At 24.8% G+C, this 2,283-nt stretch overlaps 1 protein-coding gene across 1 annotated transcript; it reads left to right on the top strand.

Moving 5' to 3' along the window:
- Nucleotides 1–396: 396 nt before the first annotated feature.
- PCYB_003540 (CYIR protein) lies at nt 397–1,224 on the top strand (the record flags this gene model as incomplete). The annotated part of the gene is made up of 1 exon (XM_004227775.1): nt 397–1,224. A coding segment is annotated over one exon (828 nt), but the record flags the coding sequence as incomplete, so codon positions are not given.
- Nucleotides 1,225–2,283: the final 1,059 nt, after the last annotated feature.

The following is a 2,283-nucleotide window of genomic DNA, read 5'->3' as shown; positions in this document are numbered from 1 at the left end:
TTAATGATTTTTATAAATTCAAATAATCATTAAAGTTCCTGTCACAAAAAATAATATTCTTAACTTCATTTCTACAATAAGGTATACAAAATTTGAAGTATTAATTTTTACTGTAATTTCATTTACTCTAAATCATGGCATCTATATCTCCTAGAAAACTCGGAGTAAAATACTTTAAAATGCACTTTGGTGTATTACAGAACATTTTCTTAAATTCTATTGTACTCATTTTTATAAAGCACAATGTAAAAATTTATGCATGGCAATATTTATATATTCATATTATTTACTTTTTATATAGATACATTCAGAAATAGATTTGAGTGATTTACCCACACAAACAATTTATATAATAAAATAATATATGTGCATAACCATTCATCTAATTATAGTGAGATTTGTGATTCAGATGAATTAAAGACAAAAGAATTAAAGAAATATGGAGATGAAGTGATAGGAATTTGTAAAAGGTATATAACATATTTAGAAAAATATGAATCATGGAATATTTCAATTCCTGAAAACCATATGTGCACACTATTAAATTATTGGTTTTACAATGCATTAGTTAATATTTTGGGTTCTGATAATTATTCTACTATTGTTCAAGCTTTTGGTACACTCCTACGGAGATGGAGTCATATTGATGATAAAGAATTATCTAAGTCTCTCAAAAATAAATGTGGATATTATTTTAAGTTGCCTCCCAAGGATGACTGGCAGAAAAGAAAAGAATTGTATGAATATTATCTTGATTATACCACGATAAAAAGTCTAAGCTCTGATATTTCAAAGTGCGAATCATATTATGAATATATTCAAAAAAAGGCAGAATTATATGAACACTTTGAGAAAGTGTGTTTACCAAGAACAAGCAATTGTCCAGATTTCTATGATGAGTGCATGCCTTACAAACCGGATAATGTGCTATCTTCTTTTCCATGTTACGATGAAATGCAAAAGCAACAACATGCTGCAAAATCTCCTAAAATCCTGAATAATCTAACACACACACTACAGCCTGAAAATGGTATAGTTACTGCTGGTCTTCAAGCATCTGCAGAAACTATTCAACACACACAGTCAACATCTGAATCATCCGATATTAGAACAAAAATTTCTGATTCAATTCTTGGCACAGCTCCAGTTTTGTTAACTGCCACTATGTTATATAGAGTATGTATATATTTTGTAAACATATATCATTATAGTACGAGCATGTAAATAACTTGCTTTACATGTACAACAACAATAAGTAAATGCATTACATGTTTATATTTTAATTTTTTACATATAAGTATACACCCATAGGTCCCTGGATTCGCAGGCTCCGTGGAACCAACACAAATAGCATGAATGCCATGGATACGTTTTCACCTTATTCAAAAGAGGCAGGCGATAAGTTTTCTCACGACTCAGAAAACTATATATCATATCAAGCAATGTAAATTTTATAAAACTCGAATATATTTAGTTCACATCTAATTAAGTTTCAAAAAAAGGAAAAATAAAAAAGGAATTATAAATGAAAATATAAAAAATAAATAATAATATAAAAATAAAATTAAAAAAAATTAATATAGAAATATCTAAATTGTTAATATACTCAACATTTCTATAATAATACTAATTCATATAAATATTAATCCACTCCTATATTTGAATATAATATTTTATCACTTTTTATTACAATGTTTAATTTACGAAAAAATGTACAGTTTATTAAAATACATATTAATGCATAAGTGTTGCTATTATGTTTTTTTTTTTTACATTTACTTACACCATTACTTTTAAATGGGTTAATTGCCGTAATGTCTTAAATATATCCCCAATACACAAATATGTTACGGACATATTTAATTAAGTCCTTATAAGATTTTAATAGGTGAAAATTAAATTAATAATTAATATTAATGGGAAATTCATTTTATATATTTACAGTTTAATAACGAAAATAAAATAAATATTAAAAATATATAACTCCTTAATAAAATCTAATGAAAAGTATGTATATCATAAAAAAAGCATTACTGATAAGTGTAACATTCATAACATAAAACTTAACATAATATAATAGAAAAATATAATTACTATCTTTAATAAATTAATAAAACATGAAAAATAATTTTTGTAGTTTAACAAATTTATAGATATTTCTATTTTTCCTTTTACATCCTATATTAGGAATTACATTATTTTCGGTAATCTCTTATGAGGACTATAAGTAAATAAACCCATATATATTTATTTAGTGAATAATGTAAAAGTGTATCATCATAT

Source organism: Plasmodium cynomolgi (genome assembly GCF_000321355.1).
Source record: "Plasmodium cynomolgi strain B DNA, scaffold: 0313, whole genome shotgun sequence".
In the NCBI taxonomy this organism is placed as follows: domain Eukaryota; phylum Apicomplexa; class Aconoidasida; order Haemosporida; family Plasmodiidae; genus Plasmodium; species Plasmodium cynomolgi.
This window is presented reverse-complemented; position numbering and strand designations above follow the sequence as displayed.